This window comes from Embiotoca jacksoni, unplaced genomic scaffold (assembly GCF_022577435.1).
Source record: "Embiotoca jacksoni isolate LCO1_2020_lvr unplaced genomic scaffold, fEmbJac1.0.p SCAF_15, whole genome shotgun sequence".
Classification (NCBI taxonomy): domain Eukaryota; kingdom Metazoa; phylum Chordata; class Actinopteri; family Embiotocidae; genus Embiotoca; species Embiotoca jacksoni.
The window spans coordinates 11,576,276-11,589,655 of NW_027185285.1; the positions used below are offsets into that span (position 1 = coordinate 11,576,276).

General features: G+C 43.4%; 1 protein-coding gene across 1 annotated transcript in view; it reads right to left on the reverse strand.

Annotated features, from left to right (window-relative positions):
- The window catches only part of rnf216 (ring finger protein 216), a 19,077-nt gene extending 6,346 nt beyond the window's left edge, over positions 1–12,731 (reverse strand). The window contains exons 1-13 of the mRNA XM_069149610.1: positions 12,650–12,731; positions 11,412–11,545; positions 10,669–10,799; positions 8,605–9,912; positions 8,432–8,508; positions 7,990–8,098; positions 7,166–7,327; positions 6,943–7,054; positions 6,452–6,585; positions 4,666–4,716; positions 4,135–4,272; positions 3,026–3,174; positions 2,237–2,315 (exon numbers count right to left, since the gene is read on the reverse strand). Coding sequence (XP_069005711.1) covers positions 2,237–2,315; positions 3,026–3,174; positions 4,135–4,272; positions 4,666–4,716; positions 6,452–6,585; positions 6,943–7,054; positions 7,166–7,327; positions 7,990–8,098; positions 8,432–8,508; positions 8,605–9,912; positions 10,669–10,799; positions 11,412–11,478 — 2,517 coding nt within the window. The 5' untranslated portion in view covers positions 11,479–11,545; positions 12,650–12,731. The remainder of the gene's footprint in view (positions 1–2,236; positions 2,316–3,025; positions 3,175–4,134; positions 4,273–4,665; positions 4,717–6,451; positions 6,586–6,942; positions 7,055–7,165; positions 7,328–7,989; positions 8,099–8,431; positions 8,509–8,604; positions 9,913–10,668; positions 10,800–11,411; positions 11,546–12,649) is intronic.
- Positions 12,732–13,380: the final 649 nt, after the last annotated feature.

Consider the following 13,380-nt stretch of genomic DNA (forward strand, 5'->3'; position numbering starts at 1 on the left):
AAGGCCCCTCCCTGCTTGCGGGCTGAGGGGCCACTCTGTACAACAACTGTCTTCAGCTGTGCTGATGGCTCATGGGAACCCGAATAAAAAAAAAAAAAATAAAAACATGTGAAAAAAACGCACATATAAATGTGGGAGAAGCATTAAAGCTATGACATGATCTCTTATTATATTGTGTGTGAGGGGGTTTCCGTTCCGGAGAGATAAACAACACACATCTTGACTTACACACATTGAAAGAAAACAAACCTCTTAGTAGCACTTAGCTTGCTGGTGGCAAAAAAAAAAACACGACCAGTGTCACCTTTATAAATCCAAAGTATCCAATAAACTTAAACAAATACAACAACTTCAACGTTCTGGCTTCAAATCGTTGACCTAAATCTGAAGTTGAATAATATTTAGAGAAGGATCCAAAGATATCTGGAGCATGTCTGACTTTTTGTGTCTCTGGGTGTGTATGAGCATGTAATGCGGTGCAGATGTGCGACGACACCGCTGGACCGCCACCGTGAACCTCTGGCTCCCCCTACTGTTGTACTGAGAGAACTCCAGCACAGTTACACGTGAACGTTTCCCGTCTGAAATGACCAAAATCTCCTACAAATGCAAAGACAACAAGGACCACCTCATGAGCCAGTTGTTAATGGAAAAGTTACTGCACTGGTGTAGACGACTCCTGTGCAGCCACACGTTTGGTGAATTCTGTAATATTACACTTTGTACTTCGACGTGGGCTTCTTCATGGCTTCATTCTGACTTGTCAAAACAAGGAAAATACAGGTGTAATAAAAACCTACAGTTAAAACCACTGTTTTAGTTACCGAGTTCTTCAAAAAGTTCCCTGAGAAAGTTCAGTCAGTGGAAACAACCAATAATACAACAACTAGTGCAGCAGATGTGTTGCAGTGGCCAACTCCTGCTGAGGAGGAAAACACAGATGACTCATTTCTTATGGTTTCTATGAGGTGTCTGTTTGCACTGCTGTGACAGTCATTTCAGGGCAGAAGAGTCACATGTCTGTTACTGAAACTAATGTCGGGAAGTCTAAAACGAACTATTATTTTCGTTATTGATTCATCTGAAATGTCAGACAATCAGTTTGTTTTGCCCGACCACAAGTTAAAACCACAAAACTATTTGACTTACAACTATATAAATCAGAAAAACAGCAACTTCTTCCACTTGAGAAGCTGAAACCAGAAAATGTTCAGGATTTCTGCATGAAAATGGGGTTTCATTTGTGGTCAAACACCTACTTGATTCAGTGAACTGGGCTTAATATAAGCAGACATTTTAAACTAATCACAATCAACCATTAAAACAAAGTCTAAAGCTCTAAATTCACCAAAATCCTTTAAAACTATCCAAGACTGCAGTTAATGGAGGACTGAACCTCTTAACATGGTGCCAAGAGGTGAATACACACATCAAACCCATCTCTCTCCTCCCATTCAGGGAATGCAGAGATAAGGCTGTGTGTGTGTGTGTGTGTGTGTGTGTGTGTGTGTGTGTGTGTGTGTGTGTGTGTGTGTGTGTGTGTGTGTGTGTGTGTGTGTGTGTGTGTGTGAGTGTGTGTGTGAGTATTTGCATGGAATCAGACATAGACAGCAATTATGTGCGTAGAAACACAAAAACACATCAAGAGAAAAACAGCAGGGTTGTGTCTATGTGGTGAGACTGAGAACAAGACTAGATGTGTTTCTGCCAAATAATGGAAGATTTTTTAGACTGGAATCCATGCGACAGCTTTGTCAGACAAAGAGCGACTCCTCCCCCTGCATTCCTGAGACAGAGGGAGGAGGCCCGGAGATAAACAGGCAGGGAGACAGAGGTGGCGACCTCTCCAGATGGAACAGTTCATCATCTCCAAAAATTGCTCATCAATCTGTCCTCTCTCACTTATGCTGATTGACCTCTTGTCCCGGCTGCATTGAGATGATTTATGCCTGAGTGGACGCTGCACAGAGCTGCACAGGTTTTTCTGTCATGATGAGCTGAATTATTCATGTCGTCTATTCTTGAATTCAAATTAAGATCCAATCCATCTTATACAGTCAGATTTAGCTCTGATAGTCACATGCGACCACATCAGAGGATACACATTCAGTGGAAGCCAACTGTGAGCATGTTCTTATTTAAATATGGTCTGTAGAGGAAAGACAGTAGGAATACAACAGCCTGGCTTCCCTCGAATGGAGAAAGTGTTGAAATAAATACAGAGAGCAGGACTGACCTTGCGGCACCGCGGGTTGGGACAGCTAAACAGAGACATGTCTTTGTCCAGCAAGGCTGGGAAGTTGCAAAACGGACACCTGCGAAGGTCAAAGAGGAGGAAGGATGAGGGATTGAAGGTGAGAGGAAACATAAGTGAGATACAGGAAACTCAAACAAAAGAATCTCACTGTGAGCAAACAAAGAAACATCATTTCAGGTCTCTGATGAGTGTACAGATCTCCTGTAGAGCTCACATGCACGCACACTGCCTGGGCTGTAAGATTGAGATGGGCAGTCACATTTCACAAACTTTAAATGGTTTTAATCAACATTCAGCAACAAGTAGGTGACCAAAACTTATGTATGGATCCAGAACCGTTTGAAAATCTGGATAAATAGCTAGAATATTTTACGACGCATGGACAAGAGACGCTCAGTGTCTGCTGCTAATCATAAAGAATCAGGCCTGAAACTGAGGACCCATTTTAATGTTGATTCATTTGTTAATACTCTCAACCTACACATTTATGATTTTGTCAACATTTTATGGAGTCTTATAAGAAGCCATATAAAAAGAATAAATCTTTACATCTGAGAAGCCAAAACATTTTTAGTTTGAAACAAGGTTTCGTGGTGATTTCTGTCGACGGTTTCAGCTTCACAGACATGTTAACATCATGGAAGTGTGCGACTATTTTCAAGGTATTCATTACAAAGTGTACTCCAGCTAAATCGTCGCCTGCAGACCGTTCTGCCCCCCCTCCCCCCCACCCACACCCACACACCTCCCGCTCACACTGACACCTACCTCACGAGTTCGTCAGCACAGGTGGCAGCGACCGCCTCCTCCGCCTGCCTCTCGTAATATTTACACAGTATATTCTCCGGCAGGACCTTCTCCAGCTCGCACACGGGGTAGGAGCACGGGCAGCCTCCCTCCATGCAGCTCAGCTCCGACTGCAACATCAACACACACACACACAGAGTCAACTACAAATGTAGAGATGCTGTATGTTCAGAGACACTTTCAGCTGACGGCCGGCACACAGGCTTTTATTTATGTTTTTATTTATCGCTTCTTCTTTAGCGATCTTTCCTCCAACTTGGCAAAACCTCCGGTCAGGTGTAAGCACACCTGCCTTTTAAAAGGAATGAGAGATTGCACTCTGAATGGTTCATTTCATGTGGCACTGTACTGCACATAAACTGCATTAACTCGTTAAATTATACAAGGCTGCTTTATGATATTCTGCACCTGTGAAGTATGTAGAAGGAGGCCAAAAAAGTTGAAAAGCCTATAATTGTAATGCACTCTAACACCTCAATGCCACAAGCTATGGATTTAAAAAGATGCAACAGCAGCAGAAACGTGATTTCCTACGAAGCTGGATTACTTTAGATTGTACAGATGGACCTAATAATCTTGCAACTCAGTTTTTTTTATCCTGCATTTTAATACAAATTAGTGTACTTCGAATAGCTGACTATTAAACTGCTGGCCCTACACACAATGATACATGCGATTACTTTCATTTCTGTTAAGTATAAAACTCCCATCGCAGAACACTGAATTACCTTGATAAAATTAACTTGCATACTTTTTTCATACAAATACATGAGCATGGTCTTGATGGCCGTTTCACTCAAGCTGATATATGAATTTATATCAAAAGCATTCGCATTGATTTGATTGCACATCCCATTGTTTTGCAACGCTTCAGTTCAGAGCAACATGTGTTTTTATAGGAACAGTCATTTATAGTTGCCAGGCAACATTAGCAGCTAAGTCCCAGTCAAAAGTGAGGGAACCAGAGTGTGTGTGTGTGTGTGTGTGTGTGTGTGTGTGTGTGTGTGTGTGTGTGTGTGTGTGTGTGTGTGTGTGTGTGTGTGTGTGTGTGTGTGTGCGTGTGCGTGTACCTTTCCAGAGCCAAACACGGCCTCCTGAGCGTATTTGACCAGGCACTCTTTACAGAACAGGTGACCGTCCGAACACTGCGTCATCTTCTCAAACGCAAACTCTCCAAAGCAGCAGCCACACTCAATCAGTTGACCGTCCTGCACAAATAATCACACCGAGACATTATTTAATGAGCCTCAAATTTTTTTCTGTTTTATAAAATTGGGCCTCATGGTGCTAAAAAGAGAATGAGAAGTAAAAGTGAATTTACAAAGCAGCAGGTCTACAGCTGGTTCTACACATAAACAAGCTTTCAGGGATTTAGGAAGCTTCACAAATCAAACTCGTGTGAAATACCAGATATATTTAATCATCAGGTAGCTATTTTAAATATACACTGTACTCAGCAGCAACCTTGTCACAGACTATTAAATACAAGGCTGAATAAGCACACCAACAATCTCTGCAGTCTTTTGTAAAAACAATTCATACAGAAAAAGGTCATGTTTCACTGTGAAGGTCGAGCTGGCTGAAGTATTTACGGTTCCTACCATCTTATATTCGTCTTCGTTGACCTGCAGAGCGAGCAGGAAGTCCTCGTGCTGGAGAGAGAAAGGAGGTTAAACTGGAGAAGATCGCTGATAACTTTACAGTTGAACTGGGTAAGTGGTAAACAAACAGTACTTAAGTAACACCTTTCTATCCCAGTAGACCATGAACTCCCACTGAGGTGGGTGTATCTCAATTATGTCGTAACAGTGTGAAGGTTTGACTGGTGGATGCCACCAGAGCTGCAGTGTGAATGACCTCCATCTCACTGGTCAGCTGTTCACACAAGTGTGATTCTCAAAATCTGAACTGCTGAATTAGCCTCAGAAAATCATCTGTGCTGCACGTGACGCAGCCTGAGAAGTTCTTATGAACAGCTTATGAACCACATGCCGTTTCTTTTAGCCTTTAAAGGACCAGTTTATTAGCCTGCTCCAGTCTTTGCTATGATTATAGTCTGGAAACCCTTTTCACATTAAGGTTTTCACAGCCATTCTAAAGAGCTGACCAAGGCGGTTCTTTTTTGACAGAAATTGAATAAAATATTCATAATTATATTTTTTGGTATCGTACAATCACCTAAAACTATTAATTGTTGCGTTTTCATTACCTTAGAATGAGCCCTTCATATTTACGTAGGGAGCAGAGTCATGTTTCTACAGAAGGGACAAACCAAACCCTGTCTAGAGGGCTTTTCCTGTTTTGAAAGGTGATATTCGTGTTTGCAATCTGCCACTAAATCTTTCACACTCCTCCATTATGTTTACTAACAAGCAGGAGATATAAAAGTGTTATTTAAAGTTATAATTGATATTTTCTGATGGCAGACAAGTGTCATATGCTAATTGAGCAGCACTATTTAATGCACTGTTCTGTGACCAAAATTGTGACCAAATAAAAACAACAACAACATCCAGATAGAGTTGCAGCTATACAAATCAGATATTCTAGAATATTATTAATGTTATGCTAATGAAAACAAAAGAAGCAGAGCAAAATGTGCAATAGTGATGCCCAATAGTGGCCAAACTGGCCTGGTCCCCTTCACACCACTCGCAGTCGTCATAATCAAGCAGAGTCTGCGGAGTCTGATGAAATGGAGGTTTATTGAAAATCAAGGGTCTCAACAAACCGAGTGATGTCATGAGAGTAACTGAAGGGCAATTGTCAAGCACTGCCTTATAAACTGTTCAAGTCTCATCGCTTCTATTGTGGGATTTCCTCAGGAAGGCACATGCCGTCCCATGTCCATCATGAGTCCTATTTACTTAACACATGTTTCTCATTACATGTCTTTCGTGAATCCTATTGACCATACTCGAAAATGCACGCTTTCTGCTCATCAGCTGATGTTTTCCTCTGTAGTGACACAGAGGGTCTTGTCAAGTTTGAGTGACGCACTGACATCACGCTGACCCCGTGACTGACACACACAAGCCAGCACTTTATACTGTGAACTACACAAATCAATACTCCTATTAACTAAACATTCAAAGATTAATATTCAATCAAAACTTGATTGTAGAGATATAGGTAAGTATATAATAGGTGAGTATATAAAGAAAAACCTCCTAGAGATGATTCAGTAGTTACTGTTGTAGGCCACAACACAACATGAGGAAGAAAAAAAAGACGCTGGATGAAATGTGTAGGCATGAATGTAATAATGACTGACAGAAACATCATGAGTAACGATCGGAGAGAACAGAAAAGTACACCAGTGTGTGTGTGTGTGTGTGTGTGTGTGTGTGTGTGTGTGTGTGTGTGTGTGTGTGTGTGTGTGTGTACCTCCGCCCATTCCTTGGCTTTCTGCTGATAGAACATCAGCTCCTTCTGCACAGAAGCTTCCAGATTGCTGTACGTCCTGCAGTAACGACGGTCGTTCTCCAAGAAATACATCCTCCTTTCAAACTTTAGTGAACCTGGCGGACATAGAGGGACTCCAGTGAGCAGGAGAGACTGTGTCTATTAATTCATGCTGACAGTGCACAGTGAAGCTTTTCTATAACACTGATCAAACATTTGTGATTTCTGAACAGAGATAAAACGGTATCAAAATGCCTCCCAATGATGCACCAAGTCGTACTCATCAACTGATCTCTGTAAAGGAAGGAATGACAGCAAGGTTTTGTCAACAATCAGTAGGTTGTGAAAAAGATTTGTGCACAGGAACAACAACTACAATGTATGCTGTAAGAAAGCACATGCATGTGGGTGCATAGATCATGTTTTGTAGCGTGAGCAGCGGCACAAAGGGAAAAGGGAGAATGTTTGCTCACCGTGCTCGAAATGGAAATCAATATGGCAGCGCTCCGAGCAGGTCCTGCTCCGTCGTCTCTTTCCCGATGGGTCACCTGATTCTTTCCACTTCTTTAGAGCTTCACATAAGGCCTGGGAGAAAGAGAGTGAGGGGAGTTCAAAGAGAGGGCAGGATGAGTAGAGAAAGCAGAGAAATGAAATTGTATCCCTACGGTGCCCGGATCACTACGGGGCCACAGGTACCTTGCGTGTGATTGCATAGTGTCCCTTCAGGGCGTTGAGGGACCATTTGATGTCCTGACAGCTGAGCATCCTGAAATCGGCCATGAGCAAGTCGGCAGCCTGCATCACAACTTCGGGTCCCACGGTGCCGAGCTTGGCAAAGTCAAACAAGTCCTCGGTCACCTGAAAGGCACAGAACACAAATGTAAACACAGATATCTGATTCATAAGGACGTATGGAGCTGTCATCAAAATGTCAAATTAAAACAAAATTGTCGATCAGCGATGGAGACAGAAGGCTTTTTTCTGACTCTGTTAAGTTTGAACAGACTGAAAAGTTTGTTGTCGTTTTATCAGTATACTGAAACCTTCGCTTACCGTGCAAGGTTCTTCCTCAACAATCATCCCAACACAGCTAAATAACAGTACAGCCATTATCTGATGACAGATACCAAGAATAGATCCATTGTAAATGATGATTGTCTGCTGAGCTTGACCGATGTACTTATGTAATGAGGAACAATCTCTCTATTAATAATTTGCATGCACACTTTACATAACTGCTTATTATGTTGGTGTGGAGGTTAACACTGACGCACACTGACGCGCACTGACGCACACTGACGCACACGGCTACATCCTAACTATGCTGACCTATGAACTATGTTGAAACACTTTTTTTACTGACTGAAGTTGTATGTATATTTGCACAATAACCCCTTTTGCATGGTTTTATAGTGTTGTGGGTCCACACACAACACAACACAAACACAAACACAAAACACACACACACACACACACACACACACACACACACACACACACACACACACACACACACACACCTCTGTCTGAGTGTCTCCAGACTCCAGTAGGATGCTGGTGGGAGCTGCAGTGGTTGCTGCAGTCTGCCTCCTCGGATACTCTGGATTCTCCAACAGCAGGTTACAGATGCTGAAACAGAGCAGAGAGGAGCTGCAGAATAAAGTTCCGTGTAGGTTTGCGTGGAAAGGTTAAATCCACATAAAGATTGTAATTTAACCCTAATGTTATCGAAAACTAAAGTGCAGTCCAGATGAAGTAGAGAAGTAGTGATTATATAGTCATTAAAAACATTTTTAACAACAAACAGCGACATACATGGGACAGAACTAGAATTATTTCCTAAAGCACAACAGCTGGATTAAAGTGACACTAAATACACAATGTATAGTCACTTATTGCCTTAATCGCTAATTAAAGCTGTATATGATGAAGACGAACAAAAAAAAGGTTGCTGATTCTTACACATTCAAGTCTTTCACATTATTCATTTGGATGAGTTCTGCTACATAAGCTTCTTGGACATCTGGGAGTAGATCCAACTGTAGCGGATACACAAAGAGTGGAGGAGACCCAGGCAGTGAGAGACAAAGCTACAACACAGATAAACAGATAAATTCAGCATGTGTGATACTCACAACGCCAGAAATAAGGGCTCTGATGTGAGGCTGCTGCCCTGGTCTCTCTTGTGCTGCAGAGGGTCCAGGTCTTGCGTCCTCTATCTGGGGAATTCCCTCCGGTGCAGGAGGGACTGCGACCAGAGCCGGGCCTGGATTAACCCTCTCTGGGTTTGGGGCCAGAATGAGGCGAGCCTCTCCTCCGTTATGGGGGACTGCAGTTGAGGGAGCTGGAGGAGCGGGGGGGTTCGAGTTTACTTTATGCACCCTGATTATGTTGCTGCCGGCCGGTTGAACCACACTGAAGGCACCGTCCCGCTGCGGAGGATTGGGAACAGCGTCCCCAGGCGCCTGGCTTCCCAAGATGATCCGGTGACCTGCGTCTGGGGGACCGAGTCTCTCTGGGGCTGCAGCTATAAGAACTGCAGGGGCGTTCACTGGTACAACCAGAAGGGCTTGAGGGGGCTGGACTGCAGCCTGGGCAGGGGCTTGGGCCAGGGGCTGCGGTTCAATTTGAATGAGATTGCCCTGCATTCTGAATGACGCGGGCTGAAGGGGGTTCTGGGACCTGAGCTGCAGCTTGGGCTGGGTTATAAGAGCAGAGGCCTGGATGCTGGGCTGCTGAGCCTGGATGAGGTGAGGCTGCAGAGATGCGGTTCCACTAGAGCGGAGCTGTGTAAATGTACCTGGCTGAGGCTGCGTCCGTATGTGAGGCTGCGGATGTTCAGATGAAGTACTGGCCTGAGGATTGTCTTGTGTAAGAGTACTTGTACTAGCCTTTTCGTGAGACTTTGAAGAGGAACTTGACGCAGTCACTGTGGCCACACAAGTACAGTGTGTGGCGCCTGCAGAGGTCCTCGCCTGGTGCTCCGCCGGCAGGTGTGCTGAAGAGCCCGCTTGTGGCTGTGAGAGTCCAGATGTGCCGGGTTGAGGCTGGACAAAAACTTGTACAGACGTTCTGGATGACACGGCGGTAGCCTTGGCATTTGTGGAGGTAGATGGGATGAGGACAGAAGAAACTGCATGGAGCTCCACATTTGTATGTGCTGACGTACCTTCCTGTTGCTGCGAGTTGGTGTTAAGTTTTGGCTGCGACGGTGTGCGTGATGGAGAGCCAGGTTGTGGAAGTGTGTGTCCAGATGTTCGTGTGGCCGGCGGGTTAGCCTTGGTGGATTTGGCATCTCTGGAGGTAGAGGGGGCAGATCCTGGGTCCCCCGTAGGAGCCCCAGAAGTTGCGCTACTTTGACTTAGAAGTTGAATTAAGTTGTGCGAGGCTCCGCTCCACTTTGCTGCTGGGCGAATCAGATGTTTGCGTGCAGGAGTTAGTGGCTGTAGGAAAACACAGACAAATTAATAGAGAAAAGGAAATGACACGTCTGTTTTAACTTGCTGAAACCTTTACTGACAACAATCTGGGAAAACAGTAAAACATGCCACCTGCATCACAAAACACGTTCACACTTCTTGAAAGCTTTTACGTTTTGGTGTTAAGAGAGAAGATGTAAATAACAAGTCTCAATGATGATCACAATAAATATTGAATGGTTTAGAGCAGGACTTTATATATAAATGAAGGTCTGTTACACGCATGTCCATTTATGAGGGGTTCACACAATGCTGAATAAACCTACCACCGCCAGATAAGTTTCCCTGTATGCCACAGTATACCGAGCTTCATCTGATGTCTGGTGAGATATTCCCGCGCTGGCTGGATGAATGCATGTTGGGTAATTTTCTACAGGTAGAGCATGTTTACCAGAGACTTCTCGCAGCCGAGACAGCTAACTTCCGGTTTAGCCCGAATGCTAACTTAAATGGGAATTAAATCGGAGGGCTCTTCTACACCTTCGAAATGTTAAAGGACCAATGGAGCAACTTATGATAGTTGAACAAGTCATTTCGCGGGTTGGTAGCGCCCTCTACTTCATTTATCCTCCGTTTTAATGCTGCAACATGGACGACAGGCTATGACAGAGCCTGTGACGTAAGGACGTGTCAGCAAGGTCTTTGTAATCACTCTCACTGGCAGAAGGGTGGAGACAAAAGTTCCACACAGCAGGTTTAAGAACATTGTTTATCAGTCACCTCCAATATGTGGACGTCATCATCATCGGCATCGTCCGGGACTAAAACAGGACTTCCGGGTACCAAAGTCACCGGCTCCTCATCCGAGTCATCAGAAATGGTGATGAGCTCCCTCTTACGGGCGCGGGAACCTGCACAGACACAGGCACACCCACTTGAATTAGCATTTGCATTTACAGTGCACAGAGAGAGCATTAGAAACGTGTCATGTGGATGATTAATAACAAGCAGAGACGAGAGATCACGACCTGAGCCACTGTTGGATTTTTGTGATCAGTAGGCTGACCAGAAAGCAAGGTACCAACAACTATCTGCTTCCTGCCAGTCTGAAAGCACATGTAAGTCTTAATAACATTAAAAAAAAAATTAAAAAAAAAAAAAATACTACAGCAAATCTAGCTTTATGATTGTGAAAAACACAAGGATTGATATTCACACCATGCTTTTTGTTTTCAAAAGAGCACTTGGTTATATATAATTTGAAATGTGAAATATACCACTGTGAGTATGACGAGGAAAGTGTCAGTGTGCTACAAACTACGGGGGCACTTTAAAAAAAAAAAAGACAGTATGATGTAAGAGGACACCGTGAAGCAACTAAATATTATAACCCGGCACTACAGTTACTGAAGTCAGTGAATAAACTCAGCGTATTTAAACTCTGATCATGTACGTAACCGTACACACTTCGTAGTGGGTCAGCGGGAGGCGCTTGTGAGCGTGGACATGAAGGCGTGTCTCACCTTGGCTGCGGTGGACGTTGAAGCTTGCCAGGTGAATGACGTCGTCATCACTGCCTCCATCTGCCATTGTGAAGCTAACACTTACCAGCTCCTGAATCAGCCCACACACAGAATCACTGCTCGGTCAGTACCATCTTCTCCACACACACACACACACACACACACACACACACACACACACACACACACACACACACACAGAGAGAGAGAAAGAGTCATGTTTCCATCATTTAGGAGGACACTACATCAACATGATCACTACTCGCTTAACTCTAACCTTAAACCGAGTCTTCATACTCGGATATATTTAACTTATAAGAGCCCCCACAATGTAACTGTGATCAGATTTATGTCCCCACAAGAGTAATACATGTTTATACACACACACACACACACACACAATACATAGATGCTGGTATTTCCCTGTAATCCTGCAGTTGGTTTCATTTTTAAGTTTCCACTTGTCGCAAGGTTTTCTGAGAAGGAGCCGGGTACGACTCCACCCTTCACCGTACATAATCCAAACACACGAGGGTGACGACGGTACATTCACGTACCGGCGATTATCTGTTCAACAAGCATGTCGGCAAAGAGAGGACTTCAAAAAAAAAAAAAAGAAAAGAAGAAAAAGGAAGCTTACGAGGAAATAGATCTTTGAAGCGGAGGATCACGTTATAATCACGTATTAAAAAAAAAATAACACGAGCCAGCGAAGAGAAAGTTGATTTGAGGTGCGAGCCAAGACGATATTTGTCAACAGCCTCTTTAGGTTTACTTTTAGATTTAGATTTTAAATCAACGGCGACGTGAATCGGTGTGAATCTTACATGTTGGTAAACAGTACACGCCAAAAAAACACTTGCCAGAAGCTGCCAATGTTTGCTGTACGAGCGACGAGAACTTGCGTCGCACCGACCGCCTTTGACATTAAGGTTTAACGCTGCGGAATCTGAAAAGAATTCAAGATGGTGAAGTTTAAAAACAACAACAACAACAACAAGTCGAGTCGGAACAGCAATCGATTATTTCCGCTTTTCTCTCTTCGCACACACACAACAAATCAGTTCTCAGCTACGCTAACGTGAATTAGCTTTCGCTGGCTAGGTAGCCTGCGAGGTAACTAGTTAGCCGACTTCAGTCGGGATTTCTCCGCCGCAACGCGACTTCAAAACCGATCACACGCGGCGGGAGTAACACCGGGAGGACGAGCACACGTGTCGAAATGTACAACACCGCACCTTTCGTCTTGGATTTAACCGCTGCGATACGCCTTCTCGGTGGACTGACAATCCGTGAACATCGAAACAAACTGCCAAAACAAGAACAGCAGCAACGTCACGCGTCAGACGCCAGTCGTTACTAGGTCGCTTGTTTCGCGGTGACTTGTGGGACATGTAGTCCTCGGAGGTCCCGGATGTAGTCCCGCCGGTGACGAACAGCTCGGGTTCGTCGTGTCAGAACATGAAGAAGAAACAAGAGATGACGCCTGATTATTTTCCAAATAATGTAAACTATCATTTTTTTTTATACATATATATATTAAAATGACCAAAAACGAAATACAAAAAAAAAAAAAAAAAAACTATGTTTGCTCCATATTATTTTTAAATAAATGCATTTCATATTTGGCCTCTTTGAACTGCTGGAAAGGTTTATGAAACATAAAAACAATTTTCCTGATTTACCTATGAATGTTACGTGAATGATGTTTTAGCTTTTATTAGAGACATTGATTTAAAGTAAGTATCCAAGTCTTTCCTGCCAGTGGCCACCGAGTCCTCAACAGGACAATATCATGTGCAATAATCATTTACATTATCATTTATACATCCTGTGAAAAAAAACCATTTTCAATACAATGACAAAATGCAATACTACCCCATTTCAGGTGACTTATGTTTACTTAATTTCTTTTTGTTTTTTAACATTTTATTTAGCAATGGTGGTTTTAGTCTCATGATGTAACTGA